The sequence below is a fragment of the Glycine max genome, chromosome 17 (genome assembly GCF_000004515.6).
Source record: "Glycine max cultivar Williams 82 chromosome 17, Glycine_max_v4.0, whole genome shotgun sequence".
In the NCBI taxonomy this organism is placed as follows: Eukaryota; Viridiplantae; Streptophyta; class Magnoliopsida; order Fabales; family Fabaceae; genus Glycine; species Glycine max.
This window is the reverse complement of record NC_038253.2, coordinates 1,687,273-1,706,568: the sequence shown is the minus strand read 5'-3', so window position 1 is coordinate 1,706,568 and position 19,296 is coordinate 1,687,273. Positions and strand designations below refer to the sequence as shown.

General features: G+C 31.7%; 4 protein-coding genes across 5 annotated transcripts; 2 read left to right on the top strand and 2 right to left on the bottom strand.

The window, feature by feature from the left end:
• Window positions 1-1,191: 1,191 nt before the first annotated feature.
• On the top strand, window positions 1,192-4,805 carry LOC100812839 (RING finger and CHY zinc finger domain-containing protein 1-like). Of its 2 annotated transcripts, none has more exons than NM_001252907.3 (12): window positions 1,192-1,622; window positions 1,688-1,775; window positions 1,865-1,921; window positions 2,036-2,068; window positions 2,181-2,258; window positions 2,470-2,513; window positions 2,632-2,672; window positions 3,257-3,339; window positions 3,464-3,555; window positions 3,641-3,710; window positions 3,867-3,908; window positions 4,172-4,805. In NM_001252907.3, the coding sequence occupies exons 1-12, from the start codon at window positions 1,573-1,575 to the stop codon at window positions 4,295-4,297; spliced, it is 804 nt and encodes a 267-aa protein (NP_001239836.1). In that variant the 5' UTR covers window positions 1,192-1,572; the 3' UTR covers window positions 4,298-4,805. The 2 variants fall into 2 exon arrangements, with proteins under 2 accessions (NP_001239836.1, XP_006600216.1); XM_006600153.4 differs by having other exon boundaries at window positions 1,204-1,622; window positions 1,703-1,775; window positions 4,172-4,581.
• A 2,443-nt stretch (window positions 4,806-7,248) lies between these two features.
• Window positions 7,249-11,931, top strand: LOC100813371 (uncharacterized). The gene is made up of 11 exons (XM_003550122.5): window positions 7,249-7,535; window positions 7,622-7,726; window positions 7,815-7,969; window positions 8,067-8,160; window positions 8,249-8,319; window positions 8,401-8,507; window positions 9,035-9,156; window positions 10,264-10,352; window positions 10,746-10,805; window positions 11,273-11,377; window positions 11,480-11,931. The coding sequence occupies exons 1-11, from the start codon at window positions 7,433-7,435 to the stop codon at window positions 11,597-11,599; spliced, it is 1,131 nt and encodes a 376-aa protein (XP_003550170.1). The 5' UTR covers window positions 7,249-7,432; the 3' UTR covers window positions 11,600-11,931.
• Window positions 11,932-12,149: 218 nt separating this feature from the next.
• On the bottom strand, window positions 12,150-13,980 carry LOC102663211 (uncharacterized). Its single transcript, XM_006600276.4, has 2 exons — window positions 13,643-13,980; window positions 12,150-13,478 (listed from the first exon to the last, which is right to left on the bottom strand). The coding sequence occupies exons 1-2, from the start codon at window positions 13,886-13,888 to the stop codon at window positions 13,113-13,115; spliced, it is 612 nt and encodes a 203-aa protein (XP_006600339.1). The 5' UTR covers window positions 13,889-13,980; the 3' UTR covers window positions 12,150-13,112.
• Window positions 13,981-16,341: 2,361 nt separating this feature from the next.
• LOC100500041 (CASP-like protein 5) lies at window positions 16,342-19,044 on the bottom strand. The gene is made up of 2 exons (NM_001249080.2): window positions 18,774-19,044; window positions 16,342-16,793 (listed from the first exon to the last, which is right to left on the bottom strand). The coding sequence occupies exons 1-2, from the start codon at window positions 18,998-19,000 to the stop codon at window positions 16,457-16,459; spliced, it is 564 nt and encodes a 187-aa protein (NP_001236009.1). The 5' UTR covers window positions 19,001-19,044; the 3' UTR covers window positions 16,342-16,456.
• Between the last annotated feature and the right edge of the window lie 252 nt (window positions 19,045-19,296).

The window sequence follows — 19,296 nt, the reverse complement described above, 5'->3', positions numbered from 1 at the left end:
AGGACTTTTAAAAATCCAATAAAATTGGTTGGTATTCAATTAAGATTTTGTATAACTTAAAAAAAGTCTTCTAATATTTCAAAATATATAAATTTCAATGAATTCTTTTTTAAGGTAGATTTTAATGAATTTCAATATTTCTTTTAGTAGAAAATACCCATTAAACAATTATAGCCAAATCCTTGAGATTTTATGAGACTTCCTTTCTTTTTTTGTCAATTGACATGTTTTTATTTTTTCATCTCACAAAATCCCTTGTCTTTTTGTTGAAAGTGATAGACATTCATAATTTTTGTTTTACTTCTTCGACCAATGGTCAATGAATGTGAGATATGTAAAATCTCATAAGTTCGATGGATTTATGATATTTTGATTTCATACTTATACATATAAATCAATGTGAATATATATGAATATGAATAATATATAATTTTAATGGCACTGAGAAATTAATTCATGTATGAGTAAATAAATATACAAATAAAATTTGAAATTGAGAATTTTTTTGTTTGACTTGATCATTATTGTGGAAATGATTTCAAGCATCCATGTTACTCACAAACATTATGTTATATAATTATTATATAATTAATATGATTGATGATTGAAGGGGAATAAATTTATTGTGTTTGTAAACATGTAAAGGGAAATTGATTTCTTATGTAGCATGTTTAGAGTTTCTTATATAAGATGAATTTTATCTAAAGTGTTAGATGAGTAAAATTTATGAATCTTTATCAATAATTTAGAATTTTTTTAAAAAAAAAATTTATAGAGCCTTTTAAAATTTTAAAAATCCATAATGTTATTTTAAATCTTATGTATGCATATTTAATAAATTCAAACGGCAAAATCATAATCATAAATTCTTTTCAAAAATCTCAAAAGTCATTGTATTTTTACAAAATATTTTTAAATTTATAAGATTTTGTAATGCTAAAATAATATTTTAAAATCATAATCTAATGTATCTCTTAAAATTGTGATTTTTTTAAAAATAAAAAGAAAAAATATATATATTAGCCTATTTTTTATCATAAGTATTGAATGAAAAAAATAAAATCTTTTATTGTTTTGAAAATATAAAATATATTAAAAACTTACCATTAAAAAATAGTAAGAAGATATGTGAAAAGATATATTAGGCAGTAGACTGTCTGAATGTGTCTAGTTAATTATGTGAACTCATGGCATGTGTGTCACGATGTTCCATTGAAACTAACAGATGTTCCATTAAAGTTGAATGATTAAGAAATTACTCCAATGTGTGTGAAATTGAGTGACTTGGTTTTGTAGATCTCTGGTATCCCAAGTGGGCGATCCTACAGCGATATTCTCTTCTCTCCTCCTATGCGCCTTATCTCATCCCAAGTGGTCATTCTCTTTTTCTCTATCACTGCTGCCTGCAAACAAAAGATATTTATATTGCATTAAAAAGATGAAAAAAAAGGGCAAGAGTGTGTGGTCCTTTTAAGTTGAACATGATGGAATGGCCGTCTTTCTCTTTTGGGTATCTTCCCAAATCAGGAAACACTTTCTCATCTTCCCTTTCCCAGTTTCACACCCTACCTCATGGAAGGCTCTGTCAACGAACGTCTTCATTTTGGGAAGATTGGATATGGGTATTCTCTTTTTCTTTGGTCTTTCCATTCATTTCCATATCTTCACTCTTTTGTTTTGATGACAGATGCAATCATTACAGGAGAAGATGCAGGATTCGTGCTCCCTGCTGCAACGAGATCTACTCATGCCGTCACTGTCATAACGAGGCCGCGGTATTTCTTTCTTTCTCCTTTATTTTTACTTCAAATTATTTGCCTTTTTGCTTTTATCTCATCTGGGTTGGTCTTGTTTTCCCAATCAGAGCTTGTTGAAGAATCCCTTTGATCGCCACGAGCTCGTTCGCCAAGATGTTAAACAAGTACGATAATCACTGTTTTTCATTTTTTTTCTCTAATATATCTATTCATGTAAGTGATGAATTGGGGTTGATGAGTGAGACTAATGCACTTTTTACATCTTTTTGCCGTTTCAGGTTATTTGTTCAGTTTGTGACACTGAGCAACCTGTATGTTTTTTTTTTTCGATTTTAAACTTCAATTATTCATTTACTTATTTTTTGGTAGAGGGGTGGTTTGGATAAGCTCCTGATTTCACATTCCCTTTTGTTCCTTGTGAAGGTTGCTCAAGTTTGCACAAACTGTGGCGTCAAAATGGGAGAATATTTCTGCAACATCTGCAAATTCTTCGATGATGATGTAATGCTTCACTGAACTGAATAAATCTGCAGTGTCCGATTATTTTATACTTCTTGAATGTGATTGATCTATTTCTACTTTGGCCCTTATTTTACTTTTTAGAGATGGACTAACTAGACTGAACATGTTGTATGGTCCTCCTGGATTTTGATTGTGAATTATTGTTTTAGTGTTTTCTGATGATGCTGACATGCGTTTACTGAATATGCAGGTTGAGAAAGAACAGTTTCACTGTGATGATTGTGGGATCTGCAGGTGCGTTAGCTGATGACCATGCTGTGTTTGAGTATATCCATCTGTTATGTCATGTTCACAATTAAGTTGCCTAAATTTTTAGCATGCAAACTAATTTAGTGATGAAATTTGGAAACAGGGTTGGTGGTCGAGATAATTTTTTCCACTGCAAGAAGTGCGGTAGGCATTTTCACCAAGGCGGCCACTATTGTAGCTTATTTATTGTTTCTTTGGCATTTCCCCCGCCCTATAAAATGATTGTATGCATATTAATGGCAGACTCAAAGTTTTTATTTTGAGAAGTACATAAGTTGATGACATGATACTAGACAGATCTACCTCATTTTGGTATAGGCTAAAGTCGACAACTTTGGCTAGTCAATATCAAGGAACACATTTTAAATCCATCCCCTGATATATACTATCATTTAAATTTTTTAGATTTTTCAGTTTTAATTGCTCTGTAAAATTAAATTTCATTTTGGTTCAGTGATTGTGAAGCACATGTTCTTACTGCTCATCCGCTCATATGAGATTAGAGTTTGAACAGAGTACCCTCTCTAAGAATAGTTTGTCCTGCATTCTTCTATGGTGGATTATTCGAGACGTATGAATCTAGAGGCTGATCTGATAACATGTCACATTAGTTACTGAATGGATTTCTTTTTTTATTTCTTTTGGTGACAACTAACAAATGAAATAAATCGTTCAATACTTTTTTTGTGCAAGGATTTTTATAGTGATGAACATTTTGTGATCTGCAGGGTCTTGTTATGCAGTTGGTCTGCATGATAATCATTTATGTGTGGAGAACTCCATGAGGCATCACTGTCCCATTTGTTACGAGGTGCATGCTTCATTCCTTCCTTTTCCCTGGCTTAAGTTCTCAGCCAAACATAGAATTTCTTTTTTGTGTCATTGGAAACTTTAGATTAACATGCTAGTGATGGGACTTCATTATGTTTGTGTAGTACCTTTTTGATTCATTGAAAGATGTCATTGTTATGAAATGTGGTCACACAATGCACCATGAATGTTACCTGGAGATGATAAAAAATGACAAGTGAGTTTCTTAAATCTTTGAAAATTCTTTGGTCTATAGACATGACATCTGCTTAACAAGTAACTTGCTTTGGTACATGGCTCAGATATTGTTGTCCCATATGCTCCAAGTCAGTGATTGACATGTCTAAGACATGGAAGAGAATTGATGAAGAGGTAGCTGATTTTAAAGCACATAGATGTTTTCCTTTAAAATTGATTTATAGATTTTATATCATGCAATTAGCTAGTCAAGAATATTGCTTACATAAATATTCTGCTTCAGTTGAGTTAGGATTTTTTTCTGATCTTTTTATTTTCTTGTGATATTAGATTGAAGCAACCGTCATGCCTCAAGATTATCGAAACAGGAAGGTAAGGTTCACTCTTTGAAATGCTTCTAATAAAAAATACCTTTTACCTTTTGAGCATGAATACACCTTTTGTCCTTTATTCCTATATAAAAAACAATTAAGTTGATATTTACGAGAAAGCTTACCCATGTAATATATGGATGATGCCATTTTATAGGATGTGTTGAAACCAAACAGAATCCTCTTGTGCATATCAATTATACATGTATATATCAATATAACTAAGCATCTTCTTACCAAAAGACTAAGAAGGTTCCATTGCAGGTTTGGATACTATGTAATGACTGCAATGACACAACAGAAGTTTACTTCCACATTCTTGGCCAAAAATGTGGTCACTGCAGATCATATAATACCCGCACAGTTGCACCTCCAGTTCTTCCCCAATGACCAGATCTCTTGGGTTCAAGAAGGGAACACTGTCAGCAGAAAGTTAAAGTTAGCACCCTGTTATTACTATGGAGGGTTATTGAATTAATTGAGCATCAAAAGTGATTGGTGTATTGTGTCCTAGATAGTTTTCTTAGGTTATTCTTCCTCCAACATATGGAGTGGGATTGTTGTCTCTTGGTTATTTATTGGGCAGGTATAAACATCTTTATACTGTAATAGAGGGAAAACATTTTTCCCGTCATGAATTGCTGGTAATAGTGATGCATTGATACTTGATGATTGATTGCATTGTCGGCCATAGTGGTTTTCTATAATTTGGTTGATGTTATTTGATCCTTGTAGTCTGTCTCGCACATTGGGATAAACTGTGATTGTTAGTTTTGATCATTCTATTCTCAATTACAAATGTAGAAATAGTCGTCTTTTGAGGTTAAATTGGCCATTCCTTACACAGTTGAATGAATTGAAACTCATTATTATTTTTAATGAGTTCCTCTTTTTTTTATTCTTATTATTACTCATTTATACTTCTATTTCATAAAATAAATTGTTTTTTTAACAATCTACTTTTAAGATTTTATAGTTTACAAGCAGGCAATTTACGACAGAAGTTGTTGCAATATGGGTAGATCCCATGGCTTTAACAGGGATCCCGTTCATAGTTTCCCTCTAGATTAGTTTATTAAAAATAGTTTGATTCAATCATAAAAATGAACTGCAGTTAAATAGGGGATTATTTTGAATGTAATTTCAAATCAAATATATATTTTTAGATTAGATCAGTTATTTTATTTTGGAGTTTATTTTAGGGATAACGCATCAACTACTTTATATTTATATTTATAATATAATGTAATATTTCTAGATTATGCACATTCAATGTATACATAACAATAAATATGTGATTCCTGTATAAAAATAAAAAAAACATGTGATGCTTGAAACTTGTACTTATCATGACAAATAGAGAGAAAATCAAGTCATAAAAAATTTGGACAAGTCATGCTACATAAAGTATAATGAGAAGTATGTGATTTGCTTTGATTTTATACATATTATCGAAAACTCAACCACATAAAAATCTACTATTTCAGTTAATGGTTTAATTAACTTTGTTCTTAGTTAGTTTAGTAATTTAAGACAATTTAGATGGGTTTGTAAATACCCCAATAAACTATGAATTATAAAACAATTTGGGGTAGATGACCTGAAAAACATGTATAGAAATTGAGTAAATCTTCTATTTCCATCTTCCATTCTCACTGTAGTAGACTAAAAATAATAATAAATAAATAATTCTTCAAAAAAGGAAAACAAGCAAACAAGTTTTTTTTAATTATCCTAATTAGGTCTTTTGACTTTCCAATGGAACTTTGAGGTAACCTTCATCATCCCTTTGAGTTGGTTATGAGCCTAATCCCGATATCAGACTTAGTTGCATTTAGGGGACATTTGGTGGGAGATAGGTTTTTTATACTTGGAAATCATGATTCACATGAAAGTTGATTCTTGAGAAAATGTGATTTCTTACAATGTGTAAAATACATTTTGTTAGTCTTAATATTTTTTGTAAATCAAAGATTAATGTAGAATGGGTAATTAAAACTTTTCATTCATTGAGGAAAGTTGGATTCTTGTCTCTCTCGTTGGGAATGTTTTTGTAGGAAAATAAGTTAAAATTGATTTTCGAGAATCATAAATTATGTTCGACAAGACATCTCAACTAAAACGTTAGTTGACTGTTCCGTAAGTAAACTTTTTTAGAAGTTAGTATTCTTTTAAACATTACTTGAAATAACGTTTTTTAGAATGTTATATATTTTTTTATCTTTAATATATTTTTCAAATTTTCTGCTTATCCTTTTTAAATAGAATATAATTTTATTGTTTTTTTTACTCATTTATATATTTGTTGTCTCCTTTTTTCTTCCAACATGCACACTCCCTCATTTTGTTTCACAACCTTCACATTGACCTTGTTACTATGGGTAATGATATTTTTAATTTTTTTCACTCCCCATGTAATATTTTGATATGTTCTTTTTCTAATATCTTGATTGTGAAATTTCTCATTATGAATAAGTAAAAAAAAGAAACAATAAAAAAAACACAAGGGTTGATTATGGTGGTGCTTTAATAGGTTTATTCTATTTTTCATATTACATTCTTAGTTTAATGATTATACTATTTATTTAAATATTTTAGCATTAGAAATCAAGTTCAAGACATTGATATTGATAGATGATAGGGTTATTTGTTTTTTGTTATTATATTTTTCATTTTTTATATTACAATATTTAATTTATTATTTCAACACTATATTTTTCTATTATTTTTCTAATAATTTTATATTAGATGATTTATTTTAATTATTACATTAATTAACATAATAAAAATATAATATCTACTTAATTGTATTTTCTTATATTATTTTAAATTGATTAAAAATATTTTAAGAAATAATATAAGATTAATAATAAAATATGTAACATGTAAAAATATAACATAAAATAATAAGAATATAAATATTTCTATTTTTTATCATTTTATATTTTTCAATTATTTTAACGACTAATTTTATTAAACACTTATAATTTATCAATTATTTTTTTAACTAATTTTTTCAAACATAATCATAATTTCACAATGATTTTTTTTTATTAATTGTATACCAAATATGAAAATCATAATTTCCTAATCTAAGATTCATGAAAAAGTAAATTTTTTTTGTTTATCAAAAGTTTTTTTTAGAATTTTTGGTCCTCGAATGGATTATGCATGAATCGAATTCAAATCTTTTAGATTTTTTTAAAATCAATATATTATAGTTTTTTTAAAACATTATATTATTGTTCTTATTTATAAAAGATTAGAAGTCACATTTTAGTTAAAAAATATTTCTGAAATAACAAATTAAAGGGGAAAAAAAAGAAAGAAAGTTTAATTTGTATACGAGTTCATGTTAACAAAGGTGTAGACTGTTCCACCGAAGCACTCTCTGTCTTTCTCTGTTGTTGTCTCGAAAACCCTGAACCCAAAGGGTTCGTTTGTAGCTTCTTCCTCCCTAAACATACCGAGTTCGCCACCTGGAACCCACAACTGAGTCGTGACTCGGTTCTTTCACACTGAACCATGCAAGTTTTCTCTAACGCTCGCCGAGCCTCTTGGCTTCTCCTCTTTCCTCATCTCCGAACCTCGGAAGCTCCTCACTCCACCGCGCTCTCTCTCTTCTCAGGTCCGTTAGAGAAATCGAAGAAACGTTTCCTAAAATCAGTGTTTAAATTGATCTATTTAACGATTCGTAGCTGTTGAATTAGACAGGGCTCGCGCAACGTGATTCCCGGCAAGTGAACACCGATCCGGTACACTGTTTGTCGAAGGCTTTTTTCTCTTCCGGAATGGATACCGTTGAAGCAACTCCATCAGGTTCATCTTCATTCGTTTGTTTCGTATTAATTGCTCTTCAGATTTCGTTTTTCGATGTTTGGTTTATATTATTGAATCCTGAATGTAGAGGATGTGAAGGAATTATACGATAAAATGCTTGACTCTGTAAAAGTTAAACGATCAATGCCTCCAAATGCTTGGTTATGGTCAATGATTGCAAATTGCAAACAGCAGCACGATATTAGACTTCTGTTCGACATTTTGCAGAACCTCCGCAGATTTGTTAGTTTCTATTCATTCTCCTTTCTGTTGCAAATTATTGTTGTTGTTGTTGTTGTTGCTGTTTATGGTGATGATTTTTAACATATTTTGTAAGCAGAGGTTGTCGAATCTTCGAATTCATGACAATTTTAATTGCAATCTTTGCCGAGAAGTTGCTAAGGCATGTGTTCATGCAGGAGCTCTTGATTTTGGTTTGTGCACTTTACTGGTGTTTCCACTTGTGTTTTTTCATTTGTGAAACTTAAAAGATATGAGATATTGAGGCAAATGTGCATACAGGAATGAAGGCTTTGTGGAAGCATAATGTCTATGGACTGACTCCAAATATTGCATCTGTTCACCATTTACTGGTATTTTTGACATATTAATGTTCTGAATTCTTTGATTCTGTTCCAATTTTTAATTGGTGAGTTTCTGTCAATTTGCTGCAGACGTATGCTAAGAACCACAATGATACTAAACTGTTGGTGGAAGTAATGAAGCTTCTGAAGAAGAATGATTTACCACTGCAACCAGGCACAGCAGATATAATTTTTAGGTATATTGAAATTCTAACATTTTCTCATTTTTGTTTTGTAGTGCAGAGTGGTCTTTTAAATTTGAATTTGGATTTTACCTCCAAAAGTAGTAACTAGACATTTAGTAGATATGACTATTCTTAGTTGCTGGCTGGCAGACTCATTTCAAATCCTATTTTAGTATATTGATTGTATGACTATGAAGGCAACTGGTTCCTGTTTATGTGTAAGGCTACAAGTCTAAAATACCATTGGTTTGTATAAATTTCCTAGATTGCAAATGTAGGGATGCATTATAACATGTATTTGGTATCCCAAATCTTTCTATGAAGCTGAAAGTGAAGCAAATCAGGACAAAAAGAGACAACTTAGCTTTTTCTTTACACCTATAAAGGTTGTCTTTAGTATTGCCACTATTGTGATATGACATTAAAGCATATAAATAGAGGAACTTATATTATCCTTATTTGGGTTAAGCCTTTTTGCTATGATCTTTTCGTTCTCTTGCATATGTCTCTAACCTGTTACCTGGGTTGATCATTTGCAGCATTTGTTATAATACAGATGATTGGGAGTTGATTAATAAGTATGCAAAAAGGTTTGTCATGGCTGGCGTAAAACTACGACAAACCTCATTTGAAACATGGATGGAATTTGCTGCCAAAAGAGGTATGCATGTTTTTGAGTTTTTTTTGTGATTTCATATTTTTCTTGTCTGCCTAATTTTGTGAGCTTTTTTCAGCTTTAATTCAATAGCATTTTGTCAAAGTGGATTCTTTTATTGAACATTAATTAAGATTTAATACATCATGGAGATTTATAAATTGTCTAGTTTCTGCTGGTTTTTAGTTTTTCTTAACTTTCATCTTCTCCTGTGGTGGCAAAGCTGTTGTTTCTTAGTCCTGAAAAAAATTGAAAGAAGCCCAAGAGACTACATAGATCTGGTAGTAAATGTAATTTCATAAAATGAGAAAATCAAGGTTATGAACTGGCTCTACCATTGATATTTTTTTTCACTGGAGGCTGTTGCACTTGAATTGTACTCGCACAATTTTTCTTCAAATGCGCATCCTCTAGTTAGCACAAGTGGCTTGGGGATTTTGGTGTTAGAAAAATTTATATAACTGATTTTTGCTGTTATTTGGTGACAGTATAAGGTAGGTGCTAACTTTGTTTAATTGGTCTGGGAATCTGGGATACGTCATATTTTTAGACAAATGATTTGAATTCTTCCACTTACTTTTTTTTATTTGATAGCTTGCATTTTGGCCTAATAATATTGTATTGTCTTCTGTATAGGCAGTTGGAATCTAATAATTTAGTAATGATGTTGGCTGCTAACTGTGATTGTATACAAAACCAATATAAAATATCCATAGTAGATTTGGTTTACATGATAAACTCTTCTGAAAATAAAAATATTTGAGCTTTGAGGGATGATGATCAACTGATTGTGTTCATCTGCTTTTGTCTTCTAGTAGTGAAGAACACTGGGACTTATTGCATAGTCCCAAATAAAATAGCACCATCACTGATTTAGCAATCATGCTAAGAAAAATAGTCCCAGATAAAATCATGCTGAGGAAAAATTATTGTGACTCTTTTTATATCTTTTTTCCAAACTTCTATGATCAACTAAATTAATAAACACTTCAAGTATGTAAATATGATATTTCCAGGTCATGCTATATATTTTTGGTGCCTTCTAAAATCATTTCTGCCTATGCTGATTTTTTAATCATTTATGTATTTCGTTTTGTTTTTTGTTTTTTGTAGGACACACTGAGTCATTATGGAAAATAGAAAAGTTGAGATCTGAATCAATGAAGCAGCACACTTTGATAACTGGGTTTTCTTGTGTCAAGGTAGCAAATCTATCTACAATTCTACACCATTGTCTGATTTGACAATTAATTTTGATTATATTGCAGTTACCAAGTTTATATGCTATGAGTGTCCTATATCACACAAAATCTCAATGATTTTGATTAGTAGATATCGTACTCTGTGAAAACATCCATAATGCAGAGTTGCTTGTGTTTTGGGCCTGCTTTGATTCATTAATATGTTGTCCGTAAAAATAGTTTAGCTTCTCTTGAAAAAAAAAATGCTTCTTAATTCATTCGTCTAATATAAGTGGCCTGAACTTCATTTCAATGTTGATGCTTGTTTCCACTTTCCAGTAGAATTAGTAATGGGTTGGGTCATACCAGATTTCCTAGAAAGTAAGTGTAAGCTTGATTTTTATACTTTTACAGGGTCTACTGTTGGAACGTAAACCCAGTGATGCAGTTGCTGTCATTCAAGTTCTAAATCAGGTATGGACTGTTTGTTCTTGTACACGTTTCATTTTTGTAAATTTCTTTGCCAAAGAGTAAAACTAAGAAATGCCTCTGCAATAGGAAATAAAACAACGGGAGATAAAATTGTAAGGATATTACCCTGAAAATATTGATTAAAATAAAAATCAGTTTAGATATGAACATATGTTAAATTAATTGATAATCAATTATATTTGATAAAAAGTTTTTTTGTTGCTTTGTTTTATCTGATATGAATATGATCATTGCTGGTGATGAACTTGTGATTTAATTGAGTAGGTATGACCTGGATGTGAGGTGTTGTGTTGATTTAATGATGTTAAGCCTTCAAAGTTCACCTATGTTGTGTTCGTTGTGGTGACAGTTGTATTGATTAGAATGACAGTTAGCATAATAAGTTCATATTTGTCTTTGCATGGTTTTGTATAAATAACTCTTCCTTCTTTTGACTCAACCGTTACTAGACCTTGTCTGATACAAAGAAATCAGGCATCAAGGGTGAACTTCAGAAGCTTGTATCCGAGTGGCCTTTGGAAGTTATTAAGCACCAAAAAGAAGAGGACAGAAAGGTATACTATCTTGGTCATGAAGATTTCTTTTGACGTCTTGGTTCAGTTGCAGTGCTATAACTCTTACAGTTGTTTTATACTTTTTGTTGGCTTTTCTGACAGGCATTATCAGCCTCTTTGAAATCTGATATCCTTGTCATGGTTAGTGAGTTACTGAGCGTGGGTCTTGATGCAAATGTAAGTTTGGAAGACCTGGACAGAAAGGAATGTATTCCACGATAGCATGGAGTTCAGAATTTGATGACATTGTGTTTCAGAATGTGCTTGTTTGCAGAGTATCTCCTTACCAGGATGCTTCCTAGCCCTGGTTAGATACTGAGTCTGCGAACATTGCAAACGTTGATTACTAAATTAAAAATTATTATTTTGCTTCAATTCTTACTATTTCTTATTTTCTGTACAACAAGTACTTACGGTTTTGGTAGCATAGTAGTGGGATTTAGTACGTGTTTTGAGAACTGAAATTTGGATATCAGTAGATTATGTTGGGACAAAAATAATCTAGCACATGTCCTCTACTCTGAACTGCAAGAAATTGCTTTGTTTCTCTTCAAGTGAAAGATACAATCGTGGCTTTTTAACCTCTAGTTCAAGTGGGCCCTACCGCGAAGGAATGCTAAGGCCTAATAGTTGCAATTTGTGTCAACTGGTCGAGCAGAAGGTCCGGTGTAAGTGTAACATTCAATTGTTCTACTTGAAGTCTTGAACCAATGTTTGTTTTTTATTCACGAATTGTAGGTAATATGGGTTAACTTGTTTATTTAAATGCTAAATGACTGTGTGCATAGTGACCTACTACATATGCACTCTTCTGTCAAACCCAAGTTTTTTTTTGCCAAAGAACTTGGATTGAAAAGATCAAAGGGCAACCCAACAATACTTACACTCAAAGAACTTAGATTTCAGAAATATAATTATACACCATTTGATGACACTATACAATGTACGCTTCCTCTAAACAATTCAAAATAACACCCATAATTTTCTCAATGAAACCATATAATTTATCCATTATCCAAACAAAGTTTTCACCCCGAAAACAATTGTAGTTATGGCCTACTATGCTTTGTTATGGACTCTAGAGAACCACTATGTTAACTGCCGTTGTGCCTATGTTGTCGGAGCTTAACTCCCCACCAACAATGATCGGCATTGGGTAATGACAAGGAGGGAGGGAATGTGTGGTAAAAGGATTATGTGGATAATTGATAGAAGAAAGAAAATGAAAGGAACAGAAAAATGTAGAGTTGAGGATAAAAAGTCTCGGGAGAGAAAATTTTCTCAGTAAAGTAAAAGTTACAACGCATGTACATGCCCCAGTCTAATTACTGTTGAAGGGATATTGAAACAGGAACTCCAACTCAACGCCTGTACATGCCCAAGGTGTCTGGGTGGATCTACCTAGCCATTCAACGTCTCTTAACGTATATTTGGATATACATCTCCAACTCGAGTTTTACTATTTTTTTTTTGTTCACATTAGATTTGAGAAAAATGGAAGTAGTTTCTACTTAACAGAATGCAATGAACCATATAATCTGACTATTTTGACTTAACAGAATAATCACTGCCTCCTGCTAATTCTTCTCCCACGAATCATAATCTCTGCTCTCTATAATATAGTATTGGGTTAGCTCCCCTTGTGTGTGTGTAAACAAAACACACACATGGTACCAAACTCAAACACCGTGCAATTAATGTCCTCCGTTTAAAAATTAAAAGCAAGAGTTTGAACCTACAAACTCAAAATTTGTCTTCTAATATTTTCAACGACACCACCATTTTGCACCATCGCCGTGATTGCCAATATCAATTTCCCATTATTAACTGAGACATTTGCAGCCAAAATCTCAGCTCGGTGCTTGCAGAACACCTTCATGATCACCGAGACCAAACCGGATCGAGGCAGGGATTGAATACCAAAGAATGCAACATTAGCAGAGACAGAAACCGTGACGGAGCAATTCATGTTGTTGTTACCACATGCAAGCAATATGGACCCTTCTTTCATTGACTCCTTCAACTCCTCCAGCTTTTGCATCTTCATCTCAAGCTCCTTAATGTACTTAATTGTCTCGTTTATAATCACTTCCCTTGTAGCCTGTGTCCCCAAAACACAAAAAAAAGGGGTCATTCACAAACATTAATATTGACATTAACATTCAAAACCCATATAACCAAAATCTCAAAACATGAAGCATAGATTATTGAAAAGACACAGAACATTGGAACGGGTATATTGATCAATGATCATTGATGATGAACCTGAGGTAAGACACCAGGGACAGTGGTTTGAAGCTGAGTGAACATTTGAGTCATCTTCGACCTTCTTTCACGTTCCACGTTGAGGCTCTCGCAATTGGTGTGGTCCATTTTCTTAACACGCTTTCTGGAGGTGGTGGTGTAGATGTTACCCGTTTCAGCAATGTTTGAAGGGTGAAGAGAAGAAGAAGGTGGGATTTGAGAGAGCGGTGCCATGATAGAGTTATTAGTTTCAGCGTGGCCTTGCATCTTGGTCAATATACTTTCCTCACTCGATCGTCTTGTGTCTTTGTATTCCTCAAGGGAAATTCAGAGAAAGAGAAAATAACATAAAAAACTGTCAGTACACCACTGCAGAAAAAAGATATATGCTTCCTCTTGGGAGATATTGTGCCTTTTTTTTTGTACTTCTTCTAAACCAATTATATATATGCACTTTGATTTTATATATTTTCTATTATCTTGTTTATTGTCATTATCTAAACTTACTTTAAAGGAATTTTTCTCAATTCAAGTCAAACTAATTAAGGAAAAGAGGATTGATGATGCCATTTCTATGATTCTAATGGGTAAGGGCTACACTAGCTTGCACAAAATGGTTACATTTTGTAGGAAAATAATAATAGGTAGTGGGTAATTGATTATATTCCCCGTGGCCATGGCCTTGTGATTGTGACACCTTCCCATATCGTGATATATTATGATTCATGCATGGCAGAGTAACCGAATCAGAGGGAAAAAGGAGCAGAGACTAAAATAACCGACTTGTTGCCGTGCAGAAGTTGGGACCCACAAAGTGATGAACATTAAAAATGAAAAGAGAAGAATTGTTTTGGAATAGAAGTCAAGGAAACGCATAGAGCAATCGCTGGTGTCGGGAGCTGCTATGATTACAATATCATCATCTAAGGACGAAGTTGGGTACACAAGCAATGGTCATTTATTATATTATCATTGGTTACTTGTTAAGTGTTAGTACTACACTTGATTTTTTGCACCATTTACTAGTAATTATCAACTTCACAAACCGTCATAATTTAGCAGTCACTTGATTTTTTGTTTTATAATAGTGGATTTCAGTCAGTCATGTTTATGAACGTAAACAAATCCGTTTTCATGCTCAAGCTTTAATTCCTTATACTTTGTGTGTCGTAATATTGTATCAGAATTTTATGATTGAAGGCGTCTACGGGCTACCTACCTGTCTGTCCCATCAAGCATTCGGAATATATATGTAAGGCTGATCTGTCACAACAAGCACAAACTTAATTTTCTTTTCACTTTGTTTGTTCACAGCTAATTAGCTAATGCTTTTGTAACCTTCTCAATATCCAGGAGGAATGGTAAATATTTACTCCATTTTATTTTTAAGAACATAGAAATAGAGAAAAATAAATAAAGATTTTATTAATTATTTAATCTTTATATCTAAATAGTCTTTATATTTTTTAATTGTTTTAATCTCTAGATTTTGGCTGGCAGAGAATAAAATGGATTAAAAAAATACGTGTAAGAACAAAAATGAAGAATTTTTAGGTATGGAAACTAAAGTCTAGAACATAAAGATGACGAGTATAGGAATTAAATGATTAATTAAATAAAAATAAATAAAAGAATGAAAAGAAAATAATAAATATGATAAATTATGTAATGAGAAATGAGCATAGAAATAATAAAAAAATATGGAGTAGAAGTGAAATGAAAGAGAGAAGATGTGTCAAATATTTCCATAATTTTGTACTCTAAAAATTTCAACGAGAATTTATCTGCTGACGTGTGAAAGAAGCAAAAAGCTATCGTTGGAGAGAAACTGGTAGAGGTTCCATAGCTTTTTCAGATTTCTCTGCATATAACTCGATGCTCTTCTATTTGGTGGGTCCATGGCATTTGTTAAGTAAAAATTTGAATGAATTCATTAAAGTAAGAAAAGTGATGTAATATTGTAGCGAAGTGATATAATATTAAAAATATACAAGAGAAACTTTGATGAGATTTTGGGTTGAAGATTCTAAGGGGAGGTTTTATTTGGAGTCTGAGTTCCGTTTTGAAGCTTTGGACCAATTTAGTCTCAACGATGGGAGTTAGAAAGCCAATAATAAACACAATCAGAGAATGGTATTAGACTTTAGTGTGTCTGTACTGGAATCTAAGAATTTTTTCAGTCACGTTAAGTTTCATAGAAAGTGGGAAATGAGCCAGGTTGCATTAATGGAAAAACAGACTTACCCTTAAGAGTTCAATCTCTATTTTAGTTTTTAAAATATTATATATATATTTCAGATTGGGGTTAGTATGTGGCCTCCTGGGCTAGGGATCCAGCTTTAGTCTGTGAATTCCATTAAATCATTTATATGTGCCAACCCTTTTTTTTTAGTGCCTTCCATCAATCCATCTAATTAGGCCGAGCTGGAGAAGAGATCTAGATCCACATTATAGTACTACTGTATTATCTCTTAATAAAAAAGTTACAGCTTAAAATATATTATTATTTGTTCCTTATAAAAAACACCAAACATAATATTCCAATTATATTTCTAAATAATTTTTTATATTCATTCAATCTGATAATTTAACAAATTTTATATAGCTATTTAGAGAAATATTTTGCATCAAACCTATTATAAGTCCAAATTTTGCCGCACACACTAAATAGTTAATTTGGAATAAAACACGTGTCTTGTACATAATAGACTGGAACCTGATTTGAGGACTCACGACAACGATTAATGTTCTCACACATGTTACAATAACAATTAAATATCTCAAGATAAACTTTAAATTGGATAATCAATAACACTAGGTTTATTAATTTATTAACTAATTTCTCCGATGAAGCCTCACCCCAGGAATAATCACGAGCAAGAGGAATGCTAATGATCCAATCAGTGACACACCAATTGAAGCAGCCATTTGATCACAAAATTTCCCAAAGACATTGCACACCTTGTTCCAATTCACATGAGAGTTTCCTTTGTAGCCAAGGACACCAACTGCCGCGGCGGCTCCGTTGCCGGAAAAGAGCAAAGCCACCATGAATGCGTCGAGGACAGCGATCAATGTCCACAAGCCTTTGCTTTTACCTCTATTCACGAGGGCAAGGAGTAGAGACAGGACTGCATACGTGCATGCTATTGCATTGGTCACCAGAAAGTACCTAGTACGTCAAAATATTGTTGTACATATAGTGTTAATCACTGTTATAAACTTAAGCGCTCTGGATTTTCGTAATTTCAATGCATGATCCATGCACCTATAATTGGTGATTTAATTAATTTGAAGAAAAATAATCTTATTATGATTTGTTTTTTAAAATATAAACTTCTTAATAATGATAACTTCGACATTAATTTGTTTGAGGTCACAGTCAATCATATTGGCCAACCTGCAACCATAAATGCCAGCATTAAAATGGCAGATGGGAAGCTTTCAAGTATCATACACGGAGTATTAAATTAAAGCAAAAACTAACCAAGACTTTAAAAGTATAGTATTTAATGTGTTCAATAGATTCTATTATACTTTCTAACTAGTATTTTTGACAAGATTTTTAGCATAATAATACATTGTATCCAACTAATTTCTTTCCTTTTTCTTGAATGAAATTATCTTTTGTACCGCACAGAACATTAAGGGTTGGAGCTACCATATTTGCTAATAGTAATAACGAACATTTTCAGCTTAATAACGGATTAAGATGACAAAACTGTATGTAATTTATATTTATCCAATATAAATAAGTTGAAAATGAAGTACGACTCTCTTTTTTTACTGACAAAATGAAATACGACATATTTATTTGTTTTCTTTAATAGTAACCTTGCTATTATTTTTGTTTGAAAGTATAAACTATAATATAATAAATGTAATTAGTTTTTATTACTAAATAATAACACAATAAATATCAAAATCCTCCCATTAATTCCACAGTTCATATTTGTTATTCTTCTTTTGTTCACCTCAATTTTCATACTAATCTTACACCCCTGTTCATTTCATTTTCATTCCTATTATATTATCAATTACATCTATTATTTTTCTTTCTTCCAATTTCTTATTTGTCCCTTTCCTCCCAAAGTATATACACCAGTACATTTATAAGAACATCAGGCTACATATATATTAAAGGGTTGTATTTGTATAGCTTGGTTTTCGCCTTCCAAATAAAAAAAAAGTATAGCTTGGTTTCTAAAAATTTAATATGACGTGTAAATGAATTGCTTGGAGAATTAACTTCGATTAAGATAGAAAAAATGGATCCTAGTTGAGGCGGATAGATAAAAAAAGGAAAAAAAGAAAAGAAAAAGGAAGGTACCAAAAACATACGTATTTCTAAGAATATGATTAAAAAAATTACTACTGTATTTTTTTATGATAATAATTTGTAAATTGACATATTAGCGTCATGTTATAATCGTCTGAAGATTGACACCATCAGTTTAGTTATACATCACCATCGTTTGGTGATTGAAAGTGAGAAAAGATTTGATTATTTTCTTTTAATTAGAATGTTCAGTTTCAAGTCACGGTGAATAGAAAAAAAGATATATTAAAATTGATAGGCCAATAAAAATTTCTTCACTCTGATTATCTTATTAACATCTATTATTTTTTCTTTATATCTCTTTCTATATATATATATATATATATATATATATATATATATTATATCATCTATCTTGTTTTTTTTTCTTTTTTTTTTTAAGTATCAAACAACTTTTTATTAGTGTTCACCACTCATTTTTGCTAATAATAATAGAGATACAGAGAACAGAGTGAAGAGTATAGATAAAAAAAATGTTTGTTAAAAGAAGTAGAAAGATTGTATTAATTAACAAAGAGAAATAATTTGATTAATGATATAATGAATAAAAAATCTGACCAATGATATATATATAGATTCACGAAATGAAGCGTTAATTAGTGATTGATATAGATGACAAAGTGGCAACAATTTCGACAATAAATTGGTGTGATTCACCGAAAAGAAAGAAAAAAAAAAAGTGAACGTACGGCATATTAAGTAGGATATTTGGAAAATCCTAGGTAAGATCCGTAAAAAGAGAAACATGCATGGGATGGGAGAGTATAGAATGTAAGAAGATTGTTAATTTGAAAAGAAAGAAAGAGAGCTTACACAATGGCAGACATTTGATGCCACTTAGCAGTGAGAGGAACATCCAAAGGTGGTAAGGAATCTGAAAGCTGAATGGGAACAACCTTGGTCTGCTTATCGACCGCAATGACTATAGCAGCGACAAGAGTGACTGTGAAGGCCAACAGCCTCAGAAGCAAATCACTGACACCCACTGCAACTGGTTTTGCCACCATCACTTCTCTTTCTTTGCTCTCAACCCCCTCCATCCTATTCCTAACATGCAGAAAACAAACTACTTAATATTTATGTCTCTCAAATCTCGGGGTGTTCACATCTTAAATACTACTCATGTCACGTGCCTTACAGAAGGGGCATTTTCATTTTCCATTTTCCCACTAACTTGCTCGAGGAAATTAAATGAACATCATGATTATCAAATTTTTGAATTATTTGTTTAATTCTTATAAATTTATGAGTCCATTTATATTTTTTGAGTTAAGTATTAAATAAATTCATTTTTTAGTATATTTTGAATAAATTTTATAAACTCTAAGTAAACTCG